This window comes from Narcine bancroftii, chromosome 7 (assembly GCF_036971445.1).
Source record: "Narcine bancroftii isolate sNarBan1 chromosome 7, sNarBan1.hap1, whole genome shotgun sequence".
Classification (NCBI taxonomy): Eukaryota; Metazoa; Chordata; class Chondrichthyes; order Torpediniformes; family Narcinidae; genus Narcine; species Narcine bancroftii.
The window spans coordinates 22,469,983-22,490,709 of NC_091475.1; the positions used below are offsets into that span (position 1 = coordinate 22,469,983).

The 20,727-nt window shown below is 47.7% G+C and overlaps 1 protein-coding gene across 1 annotated transcript in view; it reads left to right on the forward strand.

Annotated features, from left to right (window-relative positions):
- Positions 1–20,727, forward strand: part of robo1 (roundabout, axon guidance receptor, homolog 1 (Drosophila)) — a 523,895-nt gene that overhangs the window by 432,920 nt on the left and 70,248 nt on the right. The window contains exons 9-16 of the mRNA XM_069892429.1: positions 6,530–6,545; positions 7,443–7,567; positions 9,447–9,618; positions 12,481–12,686; positions 16,555–16,636; positions 17,159–17,327; positions 18,559–18,725; positions 19,460–19,581. Of these exons, the coding sequence (XP_069748530.1) occupies positions 6,530–6,545; positions 7,443–7,567; positions 9,447–9,618; positions 12,481–12,686; positions 16,555–16,636; positions 17,159–17,327; positions 18,559–18,725; positions 19,460–19,581 (1,059 nt within the window). The remainder of the gene's footprint in view (positions 1–6,529; positions 6,546–7,442; positions 7,568–9,446; positions 9,619–12,480; positions 12,687–16,554; positions 16,637–17,158; positions 17,328–18,558; positions 18,726–19,459; positions 19,582–20,727) is intronic.

A 20,727-nucleotide genomic window follows, 5' to 3' on the forward strand; every position in this document is an offset into this window, starting at 1 on the left:
TAAAAACTGATCAACCCATTAACTCATACCATTCTTCACCCTTTCTGTTCATCCAATCAGTCTGATGCAAGGACACCTGGAATGTTATCCCTATCTCTTGCTTCATAATAATGCTGAAATCTTTAACATTCATTGCTTTTTTAAAAAAATCATAATTAACCTTCTCCACTCAAGATTGACCAGTGCAAACTGTCCTCAGAAACTCAAAGTTATTTTCAATGAGGTTAAACAAGAAGGTGCAGTTGCTGGGGTAGAATGCAGTATACAAACGTGCTGGAGAATCTCAGCCGGTCACGCAGCATCCACAGAAAGTTAAGGGGGAATCAATGTTTCGGTCCTGGAGCCTTCATCAGGCATAAACAAAAACAGTCAGTCGACTGAATAAAAAGGTGTGGAGGGAGGAAAGGCCAAAGGGAGGAGCACAGGCTGACAGGAAAGAGATCGTCGGTGGATACAGGTGATAGAGTGTTTTGCATAAAATTGCAGGCAACATAATAAAATGTCCTGTCAGCCTGTACTCCTTCCCAAGCCCCTTCCTCCCTCCTCTCCTCTCCAGCCCTCATGTAGCACTACATCCCTCCAACTCACTGCATCAGAATCAGGTTTATTATCATGAATTGGTTTTTTTTTTGCAATGTTGTGTACTACAGGTGCAAAAAGCGCTATAAATTACAATTCCTTAAATACCCTATTTAAACATAAATAATTAGTGCAAAAGACGAGAAAGAAGTGAGGTGGTGCCTATGGTTCATTGTCCATTCGGAAATCTGATGGAAGAGGGGAGGAACCTGTTTTTGTGCCATTTATATTTGGTAGAAATATATAGTTCAGCACAAAATTGAGGACTGAAGGGCCCGTAATGTGTTCTATAAGTTATTGACTTTTAGCCTCCTGTACCTCCTTCCTGATGGTAGCAGTGAGAAGAGAGCACGGCCTGGATGGTGAGGGGTCCTTGAGGATAGAGGCTGCTTTCTTAAGGCATCGCCTCTTGTAGATGTCCTCGATGGAGTGAAGTCTGATTTCATGATGGCGCTGGCCGAGTTCACAACACTCTATAGTCTTTTTCTGTCCTGTGGATGGGCACCTCCACACCTGACAGTGATGCAACCAGTCAGGATGCCCTCCACATTTAGAAATTTGCAAGTCTTTGGTGACATGCCAAATCTCCTCAAACTCCTCACAAAGTATCGCCGCTGGTGAACCTTCTTCATGATTGCATCGACGTGGAGGCCCCATCATAGATCTTCAGAGAAGTTGACACCCAGGAATTTGAAGTTCTTCACTCTCTCCATTGCTGACTTCTCGATAAGGACTGGCTTTTCTTTTCCTGTTTTCCCCCTTCCCGAAGTCCATAATCAGCTCCTTGTTTTACTAATGTTGAGTGCAAGGTTGTTGTTGTGACACCACTCAACTCAGGCAGATGTCTTCAAAGGTCAGGAGGCTGGAGCCCATGATGGACTTGGCTGGTTGTGTGTAAAGGTTGTAAGAAATGGCACTGCTCTTTCTTTCTTGCATTGTTATTGATGCTGGTGTGATTCATCCGATTGGTTAATTTATTTCCTTTTATCTGTTCTGTTCCAGTTGGTTCATCTGGTAAGTCTCATCCGCCATTCTCTGCGCCCCATGCTGACTGTGTTTCACTCATCCCAACCATCCATCCTCCATCAACCAACCAACCAGCTCACACAGTTCTGTTGCCACTGGCAATGAGGTCAGGCCACAGGAAGTGCTTTAAAACAAAAAAAAGAGGGGAGTATGGGTAATGTTGAACCAAGAGATAAGGTAAAAAAAACCGTGCTGCTTAAAACTTTTCTCCACAGGTTTTTACAAGGGCTAAGGTGAGTGAAGGTTTTAAGTAAAATGTGGTCATTGTGGGGAGGGCTCAGCATGGTTAATATGAATGATTTTCATTAAGAGGACTAGATTTGTGGTCTTGCTTGCTGCCACACTACCATGGTGTCTTTCAAGTCTTCAAGATGTCTCCCAACTTTTGCAGCCAAAGAAGTTCTTTGACAAATTGGCTACAATATTGAGAGGAACAGATTGGGTGAGCGCAGAGATTCTTTTGCCCAGAACAGGAGAATCGGTAACTAGAGGACATGGTTTTAAGGTGAGGGTTTAACAGGACCCTGAGGGTAACTTTATATTACAGAGGTTGGAAGGTGCAGGGCTGCTGGAGGAGAGAGTTGAGGTAGTTACTATTGCAATGTTCAAGAAAAAAATTGGATGGATACATGGATAGGATGAGTTTGGAGGGAGATACACCAAATGCAGGCAGATTGGACCAGTGTGGGTGGAATGGCATTTACAAAACATAGAAACATAGAAGATAGGAGCAGGAGTAGATCATTCGACCCTTCAAGCCTGCTCCGCCATTCAACGAGATCATGGCTGATCTTAAAGTTCAGTACCCCGTCCCCGCCTTCTCTCCGTAACCTTTAATACCCTTATACTGAAGAAATATATCTAATTCCCTCTTAAATATATTTAATGAACCTGCCTCTACTGCCCTCTGTGGCAATGAATTCCACAGATTCACCACCCTCTGGGTAAAGAAATTCCTCCTCATCACCACCCTCTGGGTCAAGAAATTCCTCCTCATGTACCTCAAGTTGGGCTGAAGGGCCTGTTTCTGTGTTGTAAGACAATGATTCTATTTTTACCCAGGCCACAACCAGTAGGATTCCATCCAGGTGATCTGTGTTAGAAAGGGTGACTAAGGGATCTTCTCTGCTCCTTTTGTAACCCTGACACTGTTGGAAGCACCCCTCCCCCCCCCACCACACTACAAATGCCAAAACTAGTGTGCCATAAGTCATGATCCAGTGGCCATGAGGAACCCTGGCTGAAGATTTTGTGATGGAAAAGAATTATTTTTGGGCAAATGGTCTGGCCTGGGTTCAAATTTCCAGCAACGTCTGAGGGATTTAGGGAATGCGAATGGTATTGTGTGCTGCACCACAGCCTGTAGAAATCACGGACCTGGGAGGAACAGGAATATTGGAATCAGACAAGGCATTCAGGAGGGAACAGACCAAATCACTCTATCACATCTACAGCCACCATTCAGTGCCAGCAGAGCTATGTCTGATGTGAACACATTTAACCTCTTGAAGTGATGAGAGGTGACATCATTTCACCTTCCTTTCCTCTCACTAGCGGGAGTGGGTGTTTATAACTGAATGAGGAGAATATTCATGGGTTTAAAGTTGCACCTGATTTGGAACAGTTAACGTGAGTTCAAATCCTGCAGAGTCTGTAAAGAGTTTGTACTTTGACCCCTTGACTCTGGCTGCTCCGGTGTCCTCCCACACTCCAAAAACATACGAGATTTTGGGTTAATTGTATATAATTGGCTGGGTTTCATGGGCCAGATGTATCATTATATAAAAAAAATATAAAGCCTCTGGTATCTGGTACCTTTGGGGTTTGGTAGATGCCAGATAAGTAAATTTTCTGGTTTGCTTGAGCTTGCCTGTTGCGTGATTGGCGAGATAACGGCAAGGCATGCCAATTTTAGACTTCTGTATTTTTAACCTATTTATTTTGCACTTTTTTTTGCTATTTGCTAGTGGCTGCTGGTTGAAACAGAGAGAGAGAGAGTATGTAGATCTCCAAATGTCCCAAATTCTTGCACCTATAGAGTTAATTCTGAAGTATACTAATTGGCAAAAAATATTAATCAAGCAAGCAGGACCCCCTGCCGCCTAATTACTCCCAATTAACCTCCAACTGCTGGTACATTTCGAATGGTGGGAGGAAACCAGAGCACCCGAAGGAAACTCACGCAGACACAGAGAGAATGTATAAACTCCTTATAGACAGCATAGGATTTGAATCCCAGTCCCAATCACTGATGTTGTAACAGCATTACGCTGACCGCTACACCAACCATGTTGCCCATTGCCTTATTGATAACAGTGCATTGTACCTTCTCCCTTTGACCTGGAAGGGTTTCCTTCCATCTTCCAAAATTGTACGAGGTTGGTAGGTTAATTGGTCATGTGGGATATTCAGATGGGGAAGACTTGTGGGCCAGAAGGGCTGTACCACTCAATTAAATTGAAAATACTTAAACACAAAAGGGCCCACTTTGTGGAGAGGGCCCATGGCAGCTGCTGAGGGAGCAATCTTAATAGTCCCAATTCCTTTGGAAGTGGAAAAATTTAAAAAGGACCAGGGGACCATGGGAATCTGGTCCAGAGGAGAGGATGGAGCTTAGACCATAAAGATAATAGGAACAGAAGGAGTCCATTCAGCTCATCAGGTCTTCTCAACCATTCTATCCTGAGCTGATCCATTCTCCCTCTCAGCCCCACTCCCCTGCCTTCTCCCCATAACCTTTGATAACCTGACTATTCAGATACCAACTAATGTCTGCCTTAAATACCCCAATGTCCTGGCCTCTACAGCCGCCCGTGGTCACAAATTCCAGAGGTTCACCACTCTCTGGCTAAAGAAATTTCTCCACATTCCCTGTTTAGAATGTGCACCCTTCAATCCTGAAGTTGTGCCCTCTTGTCCTAGATTCCCCTACCATGGGAAACAGCTTTGTCACATCGACTCTGTCCTGGCCTTTCAACATTTGAAATGCTTCTATGAGGTCCCCCCCTCATTCTTCTGGAGTGCAGCCCAGAGGAGTAGATGAGGTTTGGTGTAGTTCAGCCATGCCATTGAAAAGCATAGCAGAATTGAGGGGCCAAGTGGCCTTTTCCTGCTCCTGTTTTCTTGTGTGCTTGTACCCATACAATGTATGCTGTCTCAAACTCCCCATTCCGTTTTTGTTGCTGTTAACCTACACTGTAACCAATTCACCTACCAGCACGTCTTTGGGAGGAATCTAAGACTTCCGGTATTTGGGAGAAATCCAACGCTTCCGGTATTTGGGAGGAATCCAACGCTTCCGGTATTTGGGAGAAATCCAACGCTTCCGGTATTTGGGAGGAATCCAACGCTTCTGGTATTTGGGAGGAATCTAACGCTTCCGGTATTTGGGAGGAATCCAACGCTTCCAGTATTTGGGAGGAATCCAACGCTTCTGGTATTTGGAAGGAATCCAACGCTTCCGGTCTTTGGGAGGAATCCAACACTTCCGGTCTTTGGGAGGAATCCAACGCTTCCGGTCTTTGAGAAGAAATCAACGCTTCCGGTCTTTGGGAGGAATCCGACACTTCCGGTCTTTGGGAGGAATCCAACGCTTCCAGTATTCTTTGAGCAATGTTGCTATAATATTACTCATGAGGCAGAGGGCTTGTCATACTTCCTTGCCCTCTAGGGATTGGGGATCCACGTACAGGAGTGCAAGATGCTCCAACAAGCTGACAAATGTTCCTCAAATGCTAACCGTGGTATTCCTGGTATCATTCTAGTAAATCTTCTCTGAACCCTTTCTAATGCCAATCAAGTTTGTCTTCCTGAGGTCATCCCATTTGCCTTTGTTTGGCCCTTATCCCCCTGAACCGTTTCTAACCATGTACCTGTCCAGATGTCTTTCAAATGCTGAGGTTGTACCCAACCCTAAAGTCTCCATGTGTATAATATAGATGTGTTTAACAGGTCCCTTCAAAGTAATTGTATTTAAAATTCCATGCATATTTCTGATAAGAATGGGCTCTTTCCTTGAGTATAGTTCTGGGAGAACAGAATTCAGGGCTTGTGTAAAATTGCAAACAGGGGAGGAAGGGATGGCTCTGTGAATGGAGAGCTGGAGGAAAGAAGACAGAGGGATTGGGAAGGGAGGAAGAACGGGGCTAGCAGGGTATTGCCATGGACAAACATGTGAGCATTAGAGCAGGGCATGGAATTGAAGTAGTTGGCCACTGGGAGATTCCTGTAAATGATGCAGACAGAGCGAAGGTGCTCAGCAAAGCGATCTCCCAGTCTGTGTCTGGACTCACTGATGTAGAGAAGGTCAGCTTTATGGAATGTCTCAGACATGGAGAAATTTATTTAAGAGGTTTCCTGAATTCAGGGTCCAGACAGCTGGAGGCACAGTGTGCTAGCGAAAGATTTAAATTCAGGGATTATCAGAGACATAAAATTGAGAAGCATGGAGGTCACACGTTGTTGTTGAGGTAGAGGATACAGAGGGGATGAGATCATGGAAGGGGCAGTGGGGTTGCTTAAAATGCAAGCATTGCTTGGAGATTATGTGGGTCAAGGGCAGTGGGAGGGCTCAGTGGTCGGACGGAAGAGATCAGGTCAGAGGTGGATGGTGCTTCTGGGCATTTAATGATGAATTAGGAGAAACTATTTCTAAGGACATAAGAAAGAGGTACAGGAGGAGGCAAATTGGCCTGTCGATCCTCCTCCATTCAATGAGATCAGGGCTGATCTGCCCGTGGACTCAGATCCACCAACCACCCATCTTTTTCCACTCACTCTTAATTCCCCAAATGTGCTTGTGGAAAGGTTAAATATTAGAGGGCGTAGATCGAAGGGGAGTGACTCTCAGAAGAATTGGTAAATGTGGGTAAAATTACATTGTTCAAAAGACCTTTGTACAGATTTATGGACAGGAAGAGTTCAGAAGGATATTGGATCAAGTGGTTCCATGTTGATAGTTCTATAATCAAGTTCTAGATCATGTGGCAATGAAGACCATTAAGTCTGTATTTGTTCCTCTGCTCTCTCCAAAGTCAGACCTTCTTCCTGAAATCCAGGGTTCGGAAATGGAAACCACGCTCATTCTGGAGCAGAGTGATTGACAGACTGGTCTATTCCTGTACTAACAGCCTGCAGCTTTCACCAGTCCAGGGCCCACCATGGCCAAACCCCCCAGAATTATCATACAATGGCCGTTGTTTCTCCCCCCCCACTTTTTCTCTCTCTCTATGCTCTATGACAAATACATTTTCTTTCTTTGTCTCACATTCTCTCTCCCTTTCACCCTCTCCCTCCCTCACCCTCTCTCTTCCTCCCCTCTTACTTTCTTTCCTATTCTCTTTCTATGCTCTGAAGCCAAATACTCTTCTTCCTCTTTCTCTCCCTCTCCCTCTCACCCTCCCTCTTCCTCCCCTTACTTTTCTCTAGCTCCCCCCCTCTCTCTTCTATGACTCATTAATATTCTCTTCCCCCCCCTCCCCCCCCCCCCACCCCGTGAGATCATTTTTTTAAAAATTGGATAGTTTCATCAGAGGCAAATTAAAAAACTAACAGTATGAATTGAGCTCAATATAATCCCAGGAATCATTTATATAAATATGTTTGTGCTGTGATCCAGCACATGTGCTTGAAAGTACATTGGAAACAAGACTTTTGTTTGAAAAGTCCACGAAAGGAAAAATTTTGCAGAATGTGGAGAACGGATCTAATTCTTCCATCAAAGGGCTTAAAAATTTGGATGGGCAGAGTGGCCTATTTCCCACAGTGCGGTTCAGTGTAGTAGTCTCTGACGGTTCTGCCAGTAACCCGCTGCTCTTTTCTCCTTCTCTCTCTGACAGCTCCACCGCAGTTCATGGTGAAGCCGCGAGATCAGATGGTTGCGGTCGGTCGAACAGTGACCTTTATGTGCGAGGCAACGGGGAACCCCCAGCCAGCCATCTTCTGGCAGAGGGAGGGCAGTCAGGTGGGTACACAAGGCACAAATCTCTTCCCTCCTCCTGGAACGGTGCACCCAGGGAACGGTGCCATGGGCAAGGGAACAGCTACAGGGTCAAGGATTGGTGACAGGGGCAGGGGATCGGTGACTATGTCAGGGGAATGATGGCGGGGGAAGGGGATTGGTGACTGGCCAGTGGATCGGTGGCGAGTCAGGGGAATGGTGGTAGTGTAGGGACTTGATGACAGAGGCAGGGGATGGGAGGAGATGATTGGGGGTGGCCAGGGGCCCAGTGATGGGGGAGGTGATCGGTGATGGGGCAAGGGATGGAGAGAGATTCAGGGGTAGGGGATAGGTGATGGGGAAAGGGATGGAAGAAGGGATCAAGGGTGGACAGGAGACTGGTGGTGGAGGCAGGGGATTGGTTATGGGGGTAGGGGATCAATGATGGGGCAAGGGATGGAGGAGGGAATTGGGGTGGCCAGGAGACTGGTGGTGGAGGCAGGGGATTGGTGATGGGGGCAGGGGATTGGTTATGGGGGCAGGGGTTCGGTGATAGGGGAAGGGAATGAGGGCTTATGGAGTCTGCTCTGCTATTCAAGTCAGGACTGATGTATGTTTCCTCCCAACCCCATTCTCCTGCCTTCTCCCCATAACCTTTGGCATGTTTACTGATCAAGAATCTGTCAACCTCCCCAATAATGTAACCAGTTCACACTCCCAGGAGGGAAGCATGGCGTGGGGAGGGGGAGGGGTGGTGAAGGAGTGTGGCTGGCTCCATTACCAGAGTTACTGGGTCAACATGGTCCATACCTTCGCCTGTCTGGGCATGTGTTCTGTGTGTGTTCATGTTTATGATGTGTAAGCCAGTGTACGCATTCATGTTCTTGTGCATCTGCGTACATGTGTTTATATATGTGTTCTTTTGAGTGCGTCAGTGTGTGTGTCTGTGAGAGTGATTGTGTGCATGCACACTTGCATGGGGGTGTGTGGGCATGTGTCTTGTGTGTGTCTGTGGATGTGTGGGTGTGTGTATGTGGGCGTGTGCCTGTGTGGTACGTGTATTCGTGGGTTTGTGCCCATGGGGTTTGTGCATACAGGTGGTCAGTGTTTGCATGCATGTACGATGGTGAAATTGTGTCTGGGCACAAGGCGCAATGTGTGCACCCATCCACCTTCTGGTTGAATGGACCCTTTGTTGCCACTGCCTTATCTCCAAAGAAGACCACTGCCTCCTCCACAGGATTCCCAGAGCAGTCCCAAGATCAGGCCCAACCCCCTTGGGAAAAGGGAGCAGAATTCCCACTCTACCCTCTCCCTCCATGGCTGCACTGGGAATTCCACAGGTCAGAGTTCAATGGGAATCACTGCAGGGGATTACTGTCCTCTTCTGACCTCTCCATGTCTCTACATCCCTCTGTACCCACAAAATGTCCTCTTCTTCCCTCCCCCTCCCATTCCCTACCTCCTTAACTCCCCTTCCTTGACATTCTCGACTCTCCTGCCTCATTCCTCCCCTCTCCCCTTCCCACCATATACCAACCTCCCCTTCACCAACCCTCCCACCTCTTGCTTCTCCACATCTCCTGCTCTCCCCACCCTACCCCTTCTTCTCCTTCCCATCCCCTCTCCCAACTCACCCACTCCCTTAATCCTTTTCTCCTTCCAACATCAACCCACCTTTCCCACTTTCCTCCATTTCCTTGTCCCAACCAGCTGTGTGAACCCACCTCTCCAAAATCTCTACCCAACTCCTGCCCTGAATATCTGGTGTAACCCACCCCTCCATTCCCAATTCTTGCAGCTCCTTTCCCCTTCCTTGCATGCCCCCTTCTCACTCTCCCACTCCACTCCACTCACCTCATCAACCATTAAGTTTCTCCCTTGTGTCTTCTTGTCCTTGCAGAACCTACTTTTCTCCTACCAGCCACCGGAACCTTCCAGCAGGTTTTCTGTGTCACAGGTGGGGGACCTGACCATCACCAATGTCCAGCGGTCCGATGTGGGTTACTACAGCTGCCAAGCGCTCAATGTGGCTGGGAGTGTCATCATCAAAGCCTTCCTGGAAGTGACAGACGGTAGGCAGCTGGATGTTTACTGGAGCGCCAAGCAAGGTCCAGCAATCTGAGTCCAGAAGGTTCCCCCTGGCCACAACTGACCAAGCCCATGGCTTCATGGTCTCGAGGAGGTCAATCTCCCAGTTCCGCCCTTCACCGTAGGACTCTCAAAGGTCTCAGCTGAGACTATAAACTGGCTTCAGCTTTCTTGAAGTCTCTCTTGAGCCAAAGCCTGTGTGATGGACTTTCACTGGTTCACTTAGAGAGATGGGACTGTCCAGCAGAGTGGCAGATGGATTTAACTTGGACAAGTTGGCAGCACGGTTGGCACAGTGCTATTACAGAGCCAGCTAACCGGGTTCAAAACTAGCGCTGTCTGTAAGGAGTTTGTACATTCTCCCCATATCTGTGGGTTTCCTTTGGGTACTCCAGTTTCCTCCCACATGGGTTTATTTGAACCTTGCAGATTCATGGGCTGGAAGGACTCTAAATTATGATAATTATAAAATTATAAGTGCGAAGCAATGCATTTTTGGAAATTAAACCAGAGCAGGGAATACTCAGTGAACGATAAGACTCTGGGGAGTGATGTGGAGCAGAGAATGAGTGGTTTAATATACGAGGAGTATTTGACAGCTCTGGGCCTGTACTCACTGGAGTTTAGAAGGATGTTGAGGGTGGGGGGGGTGGAATCTCATCAAAACTTTCCAAATATTGAAAAGGCTGGATAGAGTGAACATGGAGAAGACATTTCCTGTAGTGGGAGAATCCAGGACCAGAGGTCACATCCTCCGAATAAAAGCATGTCCCTTTAGAACAGCGGTTCCTTTATGAGCCTTGTGGATAATTCCTTTATCCACAAGGTGAAGAAACTGTGGAATTCGTTGCCACCAACAGCCGTGGAGACCAAGTCACTGGGTAGATTTAAAGTGTTCTTGATCAGTAAGGGTTATGAGGGGAAGGCGGGAGAATGGGTTGAGGGGAAAAATATATCAGCCATGATTTGAATGGCAAAGCTGACTCGATGGGGCAAATTGCCTAATTCTGCTTTGGTTGGGACGCCAGGGTGCAGTTGTACAAAATGTTGGTTAAACCATACGTGTGTCACCGCACTGCAGGTGATTGAAGTGGAGAAGGTGCAGAACAGATTCACAAATATCTTGCCTGGATTGGAGGGCTTGAGTCATCAGTAGAGACTGGGTAGGCTTGGTCAGTTTAATCAGGAGGGCATGAGGCTGAAGGGTGAGCTGTTGATAGATGGCCAGAATCTGCTTCCCATGGTGGGGGGGTGATCAAAACCAGAGGGCAGAGAAGGAGGAGGTTTAAAGGGATCTGGGGAGGTGTCATTTTTGATACAAACAGCCATTGGTGCGTGGATTAAGTTGCCAGAGGAGATAGTGGAGGCAGAAGCAGCAACAACATTTAAGAGGTACCTGGACAAGTCCTTGAATGAAAAGGACCGAGAGGGATGGCAGCACTGCAATTGTAGTGGATCCAGGAGAGCAGGAAGCGGAGACACAGCACTGGTCTACAGGTCCTACTGCCCGGTTTTAATGCTGATGACTCTTTAGAGACTTTAAACAGCCGGTTAAAGGAGCTAATGGTGTTTTTAGAAAAATCTTGCAACCACGGATCTCTGTGCCCAAGATGGCAGCACCTATGCTGGGTAGCGTACCACAAGGGGTGAATACTCTGGAGGAGCACGGCACCAGAAATGCAGAGAACATCCCATTTATAACCCCCCTCTCCAAAAAGGAGAAGTATTGGAGACAAGCCTATAGGACAGTGACCATGGCAGCGGGCAAGTGAAGGGCTCAGCAACAGAAGAACCTGGCAACTTGAGGTTGAAGGACCCACACAGGCTGCAGCCTGCTGAAGACTGGCTCATGGGAACCATGTATCGGAATTGGGATTCGAGAAGGTGCTGAGGGCAAGAGGGGCTCCCAAAGGGTCTTGGGCGCTGAAGGCTTCCTGATCAAATTGAAGGTTTGGATCTGGAACCCGGGTTGCTGATGGTTTGAACAAGAATCGGCGCAGCTGCAGTGACTCTGAAAGGACCCTCTTTTCCTTCTCTTTCTCCTATTGTTTGCCTTACGGCAGACAGAAGTTAAGTATATAATACATTTTTAATGGTGACAATATAAGGAACGTTTGAATTAATGCAGGCAAATGGGATTCGTATTGATAGGCATGTTGGTCGGCATAGACATCGATGGTGTATCACTCAATAATTCCACAACAAGAGTTCTGGTCAGGTATTCTAATGGCTCTGAAAAACATGACTGATCCCTGCAGTCCTTCCTTATCCTTGCAGGTGCCAAAATGTACTGTTAGTAGGATAGATGATTCTTGCTGGTCAGCACGACATGTGACTGGGTTTTGCTGTCTGGCAGGCTTGACTGTTGTTACTAGGCCCAAATGGTGGCCCACTGCTTCCAATGGCATTCTTTTGTTTACCAACTGTTGCGGGTAGGCCTGGTTGTTCCAGACAGTTGCTAGTGGGCCTCACGATCTTCCAGTAGGCACAAATCTAGGCTCAAAAGCTACTGGTTGGCTTGATTGTTACCAACTGTAGGCCCATACACTAAGCCAATCCAAGCAGGCCTCATTTTAAGTAGATCAGTCTGGATAATTTTGGCATGCTTGTCTTTATTGATTCCAGGTGAACCACAGCTGTGGTTTGTTCATTATTAATTCAATGTGGGAAATTCTTCCACATATGTTTACATTTACTTCATGTAAGGATGCACCAGTTACAATTAGTCCTGTAATTATCAGCATGTTGTGCAAACTCTGTTTGACATTGGTATTTGCATGGTTTGTAAAAATTAAAACTGAATTGATTCCATTTGTGGAAGCTCATTTTGGTTCATTTCTTTACAGTCATTTCGGACCGGCCCCCGCCTGTCATTCGCCAGGGGCCCATCAATCAGACGGTCGCCGTGGACAGCACAGTTGCCCTTGGTTGCTTGGCCAGTGGCTCCCCACCGCCCACCATTTTGTGGAGGAAAGACGGAATCTTGGTCTCCACACATGACTCACGTGTTAAGCTGCAGGATACAGGAACGCTGCAGATCCGTTACACCAAGGTAGGAATGCCCTGCCTCCTGATGTCTTGCCGGTTACCACTTTTCCCTTTCAAGAGATTATTTTATTTCCCTGACTGGACAGCAGAACTCACGATATGGCCACGGGTTATTTTTGGGGGGGGGGGGGGGAATATTTTCTGGAAAATGGTCCATATCGTCATTTTCCATGAAGGGAACACCTCAATGGGATCTGAGGCATTGAGTGCAAGGATTGGGATATCATATCCAGATGTACAAAACATCGGTTGGGCCACAGTGGGAGCATCGTGCCCACTTCTGGTCATTGAAGGAAGGAGGTAGTAGCCACGGAGAGAAGGCAGAAGAGATTCACCCACCAAGTGGCTGAAGTTAAAAGGGACGGGATTGATTCAGACTGAACCATTAGAAGTTCTAGATCAACTACTCTCAACAGGGGCCACAGCAGATTTAAGGAGGGGGTCATAAACTGAAATCATAAAATATTTTTTGTTGTTTTATGTAGACGGTAGGAGAGAATTATGGAAGAAACCAACTGAATGTGATTGCTTCACAAAAAAGGGAGCCCTTAAACATTGAGCAGAGTTCTAAGAGGTTCATAGCCACAAAAAAAATGGTTGACAGTGATTTTTCCAGAGGTTTGGGTGATGCTGAGGGACAGAGAGATGAGAGATAACTGGGCTTTTATTTTCCTCAGGGCAGGGTGTGCAGAACTGGAGGGTCCAGGTTCAAGGTGAGAATGGAAAGAGGGCAGTGTGTGGGGCAGATTTTCCACACAGAGGGTGGTGGGTTTGTGGGGTGAACTGCTGGAGAAGGTGGTGGAGGTGGAGGCAACAGCAATGTTTAAAGGGCATCTGACAAGGTTATTGATAGGAAATGTTTCAAGGGACATGGGCTAATCCACAGGACCATAAGAGTGGCAGAAAAGATCAGTGGAATCTCCGACACCCCCATCAAGGTGATTTACCAGGATCAATGCCTTAAGAGGGCATGCAAAATCATTGAGGACCCCTACAACCCTGCACACAGCATCATTCAGATGCTCCCATCAGGAAAGAGATACAGGAGGATCAGAGCCAGCACCAATAGGCTGAGGAACAGCTTCTTCCCACAGGCAGTGAGAATGCTGAACGACCAAAGGAACTGCTCCCACTGACCATCCGAGACTTTCACACTCACAGAACAATATTTATTTGTTTATTTGTTTGTTTTGATGAAATACTTTCCCTACATATGTATGTGTTTTAGATCTGGTTGTAGTCAATGTGTATTACACCGAGGACCAGAGAACACTCTTTCGTCAGGTTGTACTTGTACAATCAGATGACAATAGACTTGACAAGACTTAATCCCAGAGAAGTGGGATTGGCATACGTAGACATGTTGATGGCATAGAAGAGAGGGGATGAATGGCCTGTTTCCTCTTTTGCATCACTTTCATGTTAGTGAATATTATTCCATGTTTCAAAGGTTTGGTCAGTGATATATGAATTCTGAAAGTGTGGATCTCTGTTCCACAAACAGCTGTAATACAAAGGAACAATCCTGACAGATCCCTCTGAAGAAAAGGCACAGTCAGAGGTGTGGGTTTGGATGAGGCAGTGCATGAAAATCCAGTCTCTTCCTCAACGGATGTGAAGTGTCGTATTGCCATTCTGGAAAGGAGCAATCCTATCGTTCTAGTCACGACGATGGTTAAAGGAATCAATTTATGGTGCTTGTGACTGGTTCTTGTGCACAGATTGGCTAGAACAAAGGTTCAATACAAAGTGAAGCTCTCTCTACACTGTCCCATCACACACTCCCAGGGCAGGGACAGCACGGGTTAGATACACCGTGAAGCTCCCTCTCCACTCTCCCATCACACACTCCCAGGGCAGGGACAGCACGGGTTAGATACACCGTGAAGCTCCCTCTCCACTCTCCCATCACACACTCCCAGGGCAGGGACAGCACGGGTTAGATACAGCGTGAAGCTCCCTCTACACTGTCCCATCACACTCTCCCAGGGCAGGGACAGCACGGGTTAGATACAGAGTGAATCTCCCTCTACACTGTCCTATCACACACTCCCAGGGCAGGGACAGCACGGGTTAGATACAGAGTGAAGCTCCCTCTACACTGTCCCATCACACACTCCCAGGGCAGAGGCAGCACGGGTTAGATACAGAGTGAAGCTCCCTCTACACTGTCCCATCACACACTCCCAGGGCAGGGACAGCACGGGTTAGATACAGAGTGAATCTCCCTCTACACTGTCCTATCACACACTCCCAGGGCAGGGACAGCACGGGTTAGATACAGAGTGAATCTCCCTCTACACTGTCCCATCACACACTCCCAGGGCAGGGACAGCACGGGTTAGATACAGAGTGAATCTCCCTCTACACAGTCCTATCACACACTCCCAGGGCAGGGACAGCACGGGTTAGATACAACGTGAAGCTCCCTCTCCACTCTCCCATCACACAATCCCAGGGCAGGGACAGCACGGGTTAGATACAGCGTGAAGCTCCCTCTCCACTCTCCCATCACACACTCTCAGGGCAGGGACAGCACGGATTAGATACAGCGTGAAGCTCCCTCTCCACTCTCCCATCACACACTCCCAGGGCAGGGACAGCACGGGTTAGATACAGCGTGAAGCTCCCTCTCCACTCTCCCATCACACACTCCCAGGGCAGGGACAGCACGGGTTAGATACAGCGTCAAGCTCCCTCTCCACTCTCCCATCACACACTCCCAGGGCAGGGACAGCATGGGTTAGATACAGCGTGAAGCTCCCTTTTCACTCTCCCATCACACACTCTCAGGGTAGGGACAGCATGAGTTAGATACAGCGTGAAGCTCCCTCTACACTGTCCCATCACATACTCCCAGGGCAGGGACAGCACAGGTTAGACCCAGTGTGAAGCTCCCTCTTCACTCTCCCATCACACACTCCCAGGGCAGGGACAGCATTGGTTAGATTCAGCGTGAAGCTCCCTCTACACCACCCCATTACACACTCCCAGGGTAGGGACAGCACGGTTAGATAAAGAGTGAAGCTCCCTTTACACTGTCCTCTCAATGGGTGTAAGTGATGGTTATGGAAATTTTGCATACTACCCTGCTTTGGTTTCTCCCTGGTGCTCCAGTTTCCTCCCACATTCCAAAGATATGTTGGATGGTAGTTAGCTACTGTAAGTTACGCCTTGAGTGGTAGATGAATCAGGGGCTAGTGGAGGGTCATGTGAGGGAGTATAGATCACTGGGAACTAATTGCATGAAGCGATGGGCTGAATAGCATCCTTCTGTCTTGTGGAAATATGGCATCTAAATTTTAGCGAATGCAGACCTTATTTCTGAGATCTGCCTAACAATTTGACTGTCTAAAATGCATCTGGGAGATCTGAGGGCTGACCAAGCTTTTATAAAGTTGGAAGTCTTCATCCATCGGGACTGGTTCAGTGATTCTGCCGAGCAAAACCAAAAACAAAGGTGTTGGAGGAACTCACTGGGTCAAGCAGCATCTGGTGAGGCCATGGTGTGGGTCAGCACCTCTGTGCATTGGGACTGAGAGGGAACAGAAACGATTGACAGTATATTGCAGTGAGATATTGAGATGGTGGGGGAGAAGCAGATCGATGATAGGTGGAGCCAGCTAATGGAGGGGTTGATGGAACCCAGAGGGTGAGGGGGTGGAAGCATCTGGACAGGTGAGCTTGTGTCGGTGGAGAGCACTGGAGAGGTGTGGATTACCTGAAGCTCTGGTTTATAAGGCACCACATCAATTGAAATACTCCTCAAGGGGTCATTATTGAACTTGTTGTAAAGGCACTGATCATCACGTCACACAGACTCTTCAGCTTGTGGACTTTTGACGACTGTCGCCTCCTCTCTGTCCCTTCAGCTGGGCGATTCAGGCATCTACACTTGCATCGCCTCAACACCCAGTGGTGAAGCTTCATGGAGCGCACGTGTTGAAGTTCAAGGTAGGAACCCCTCGCGATTCTGAACTTCTAGGCTTTCCTGCAGATCAAGAAGGGAGCTGTTGAGGGGAGGGGGAGGTGAAAATTAATCCCCCTGCAAGTTTCAGGAGAACAGCATCTGCAGCAAGCCCTTCTGGAACAGAGACAGCAATGGATATGGTTTATGGTTCCCTTCACGGATTGAGCAAGGGAGATTGATTGCAGATAGTGGAAAACTGGAGCAGCACATACAGATGCATTACACACACACAACACACACACACACACACACACACACACACACACACACACACACACACACACGCGCGCGCAGACACACACACACACACGCATGCTCGTGCACACACTTTATGTCTTTATGAAAGGAGACCAAGCTAGAGGAGAGGAGACGTTAGGAAAGCTAACAGAAACAAGAGAATGTGGAGGGTGCCCAGAATGAATATGAGGTCGGCTCAGTCTGGCGGTACACAAGACCATGGACACAAATTCCCTCCATTGTTTTTATCTTGCCTTTCCTCATCTCAGAATTTGGAGTTCCAGTTCCAGCTCCTCGACTGCCAGATTCCAACCTGATCCCCGGAACCCCATCCAAGCCAGAAGTAACAGATGTCAGCAAAAATGGGGTCACATTGATGTGGGAACCAAACATGAAGGTTGGAGCCACGCCCACATCCTATGTCATCGAGGCCTTCAGGTCAGTCTCTCTTCACCTTTGATACAGCATCTCATTGCTTCCTTGGTCAACCACAGCACAGATAATAGGTATCTCCCCCCCGCCCCGCCCCCCCCCCCCCCCCCTTCTTGAATGTTGAAAGGCCTGGACAGAGTAGATGTGGTAAAGTTGTTTCCTATGGTAGGGGAGTCGAGGACAAGGGGGGACAACTTCAGAAATGAAGGCACCCATTTACTGAAAAACAGAGGTGCGGAGGAATTTCTTTAGCCAGAGAAGGGTGAACCATTGGAATTTGCTGCCACAGGCCAAGTCGTTGGGTGCATTTAAATTTAGACATACAGCACAGTAACTGGGCATTTCGGCTCATGAGTCCATGCATCCCAATTTACACCCATATAACCTACACCCCTGATACGTTTTGAATGGTGGGAGGAAACTGGTGTCCTTGGGAAAAACCCATGCAGTCAGAGGAGAACATACAAACTCCTTACAGACAGCATGGGATTTGAAACCCCGTCCCAATTGCTGGCACTGTAACAACACTGCGCTAACCACCATGTCAAAGACAGAAATTGATAGGTATGTTGATGATATATGTTGTTGATGCATCCAAGTTGAAGGGAGTTGCTAGTTCAATGCGCAGATAGCAAACTGGGAACTAGAGGCTGGGATTGCTCTGGTCATTTTAGCTTGAGAATCCAATAGCATTCCGTTGATGAGGAACACTGAGGACTTCCCGACAGTGACCATGCCAGTGGTGATCCAGTGGTTTGCAATCTTCCTTCTACATCGGGAGGATTTAGGTTCAAGGCCAGCATGCGTCAGATGCCATTGCTAAATCAGGTTGGTTTTCTGAGGTGGATATAAATAATGTTTTGGAGAAGCTGGAGGAAGTGATGTGGTAGGGTAACCTGGTGGTACAGCTCAACTTTATTCCCAAAAAACATTGTAAATTGTCTAATGCTTACCAAGATTCTGCTTCCCATCCCATCCATTTCTATCCCATCCCATCCATTCCCATCCATCCATTCCAATCCCATCTATTCTTGTTACATTTCATCCCATCCCATCCTGTCCTGTCCCATCCCATCCCATTTCATTCCTATGGCTTTTGCACAATTTTGAAAGGGAAGTGGAAGACACCAGAAGAAAAGGCAGTCTTTATTCTGAGGGAATGTTGTAGTGAGGGTCTTGGTTCTCTCCAGTGGCCACTGATTTTGCTCTGGTTGATTCTGGTGGATATTTCTCACAGCCATGCAGCCGGCAGCAGTTGGAAAACGGTTGCACAGAGAGTGAAGACCGAAAACTACTCTGTCAAGAACCTGAGATCGAACGCGGTCTATCTTTTCCTCATCCGTGCTGTGAATGCCTACGGAATCAGTGACCCCAGTCCCATATCGGATCCTGTCAAAACCAAAGGTAAGAACACGACAAGGGCAATTTAAGGGATATGGTTTCTATTGTGTGGCAGCGTGTGATGGGTCAGTGTGGAGGGAATCTCACTCTGTATCTAACCCGTGCTGTCCCTGCCCTGGGAGTGTGTGATGGGACAGTGTAGAGGGAGCTTCACTCTGTATCTAACCCGTGCTCTCCCTGCCCGGGGAGTGTGTGATGGGACTGTGTAGAGGAAGCTTCACGTTGTATCTAGCCCATGTTGTCCCTGCCCTGGGAGTGTGTGTTGGGACAATGCAGAGGGAGCTTCACTCAGCATCTAACCCGTGCTGTCCCTGCCCTGGGAATGTGTGATGGGACAGTGTAGAGGGAGCTTCACTCTGTATCTACCACATGCTGTCCCTGCCCTGTGTAGAGGGAACTTCACTCTGTATCTACCCCATGCTGCCCTTGCCCTGTGTAGAGGGAGTTTCTCTCTGTATCTAACCCATGCTGCCCCTGCCCTGTGTAGAGGGAGCTTCACTCTGTATCTAACCCGTGCTGTCCCCACCCTGGGAGTGTGTGATGGGACAGTGTAGACGGAACTTCACTCTGTATCTACCCCGTGCTGCCCCTGCCCTGTGTAGAGGGAGCTTCACTCTGTATCTACCCCATGCTGCCCCTGCCCTGTGTAGAGGGAGCTTCACTCTGTCACGGATCGTGCTGCAAGGATGTGTTGTGCTGCAGCATTATGTGAAAATTTGATGGCTTAATTCCTACAGATATGCCTCCCACTGGGCAAGGAGTGGACCACAGACAGGTTCAGCGAGAGCTTGGTGAAGTTGTTGTCCACCTCCACAATCCCATCATCCTCTCATCCTCCTCCATCCAGATTCACTGGACAGTAAGTCGTGACCCTTTGCCTGGATGTTTTTCTTTTTGTTTCAAACTTATGCTGAAGTTGAAGCTCAATCGTTATTAGGTCAAGAAAACTTTTGAGTGACATCGGCCATCCCCAGCTCACTGGTGGATTGACGCACCACTGCCTTGACAGGAGGAAATGGGAAGGACATGGAGTTCTGTAGTGAATCTCCAGTGTGAAGAACGATCAATTAACAGTCATTCTTGTAACATGGTGAACAGAATGTGCAAGGGTAAAACATGAAAGTCTGCAGACACTGAGATTGAAGTAAAAGCACAAAGCTGGAGAAACTCAGCAGGTACTTTATATAGCAAAGAAAAAGATACATAGCCAATGTTTTGACCTTGAGCTCGTCATCAAGGTATGAGTAAAATGTCGGCAGGCACCTGAACAAAATGGTGGTGGGTTGGAGCAGGGGGAGGGTGATTGTCCCATAGGCAGAAGGTGATAGACGGATAAGGGAGGGATTGCTCAGCAGCAAACAGAGGTGGGGGTGGCTGTTTGAAGAGGGGTGGAGAGCAGGAGGAAAGAAGGCAGAGGGACAGGGAAGGTGATGTTAATACCACCTGGTTGGAGCGCCCAGACGGAATATTAGGTGTGGCATCTCCAATTGATGGGTGGCCTTGAGGCGGTGGATGTACATGTCAGCATGGGAATGGGGTGCAGAAATGAAAGGTGCAACTCATGCACAGCACCTCCTGCAGTGGCCAGATCACATTGGGCCCAGATGCACCATGTCCAGAGCAAAGGGAATGGTGAGTAGTCTGGGGGCATTGCAACTGATCACCATGTGATCTTCAACTGTCATACCCTTTCATTCACTGCTGATAACTCTCATTCACTTCCTTGGCAAATGGAAACATTGAATCCCTCCAATAATGGTGTTGCTTGGATTGGAGAACGTCTTATGAGGCACATCTTAGTTGACAGAGCTAGAACTTTTCTCTTTGGATTGATTGATTAAGGATGAAAAGTGATGTCATGGTGTGCTTGGATTGGAGAACATGTCTTAAGAGGCACATCTTAGTTGACAGAGCTAGGACTTTTCTCTTTGGATTGAAGGATGAAAAGTGACGTCATGGTGTGCTTGGATTGGAGAACATGTCTTATGAGGCACATCTTAGTTGA